At 62.2% G+C, this 547-nt stretch overlaps 1 protein-coding gene across 1 annotated transcript in view; it reads right to left on the reverse strand.

Annotated features, from left to right (window-relative positions):
* The window catches only part of CFAP73 (cilia and flagella associated protein 73), an 8,492-nt gene that overhangs the window by 3,833 nt on the left and 4,112 nt on the right, over nt 1-547 (reverse strand). Inside the window, exon 4 of the mRNA XM_014541149.1 lies at nt 513-545. Within this exon, the coding sequence (XP_014396635.1) occupies nt 513-545 (33 nt within the window). The remainder of the gene's footprint in view (nt 1-512; nt 546-547) is intronic.

Raw genomic sequence — 547 nt, forward strand, 5'->3', positions numbered from 1 at the left:
GGGCATCGAAGCGCGCCACCAGCTCGGGAACCTCCTGGAACTGGAATGGGGCCGGAAGGGGGACTCACCGGGCCTGCAGGCCCTGCCCTCCCCCTGCCACTCGGCTCTCCAGCGCCTCCGCAGCCCACCTGTGAAATGGGGGCATCACCAGCCGCTGCCCCTGAAGGGGAGATTGCTCCACCCCTCCGTTAAGCCTAGCTAAGCTCACTGCCTGCGACCAATATTCGTTCTGAGCGCCTGAGTCTACCCCCTCCTGCGCCTGCCCGGGTGTCCTTTCTGAATCTCGGTTTCCCCATCTGTAAAATGGGGTTGACAATAACAGGACCCACTTCACGGGGCCTTGGGGAGAATTCAAGAACAAAACGTGCCCCTGGCATACAGTTAGTGTTCAGTAAGTGGTGATTCCTGGCATACAGTCAGCGCTCCAGGAGTGCGCCCTTTTAAAGCCGCCCCTGAGGCCACTCCGCGCCGCACGGTGGCTCCGAGCCCCAAACTTCCTGCAGGGCACTCACCTCCGGCAGCAACCCCAGCACCTGCTCCAGCAGCT

The sequence above is a fragment of the Myotis brandtii genome, unplaced genomic scaffold (assembly GCF_000412655.1).
Source record: "Myotis brandtii unplaced genomic scaffold, ASM41265v1 scaffold1064, whole genome shotgun sequence".
Lineage (NCBI taxonomy): Eukaryota > Metazoa > Chordata > Mammalia > Chiroptera > Vespertilionidae > Myotis > Myotis brandtii.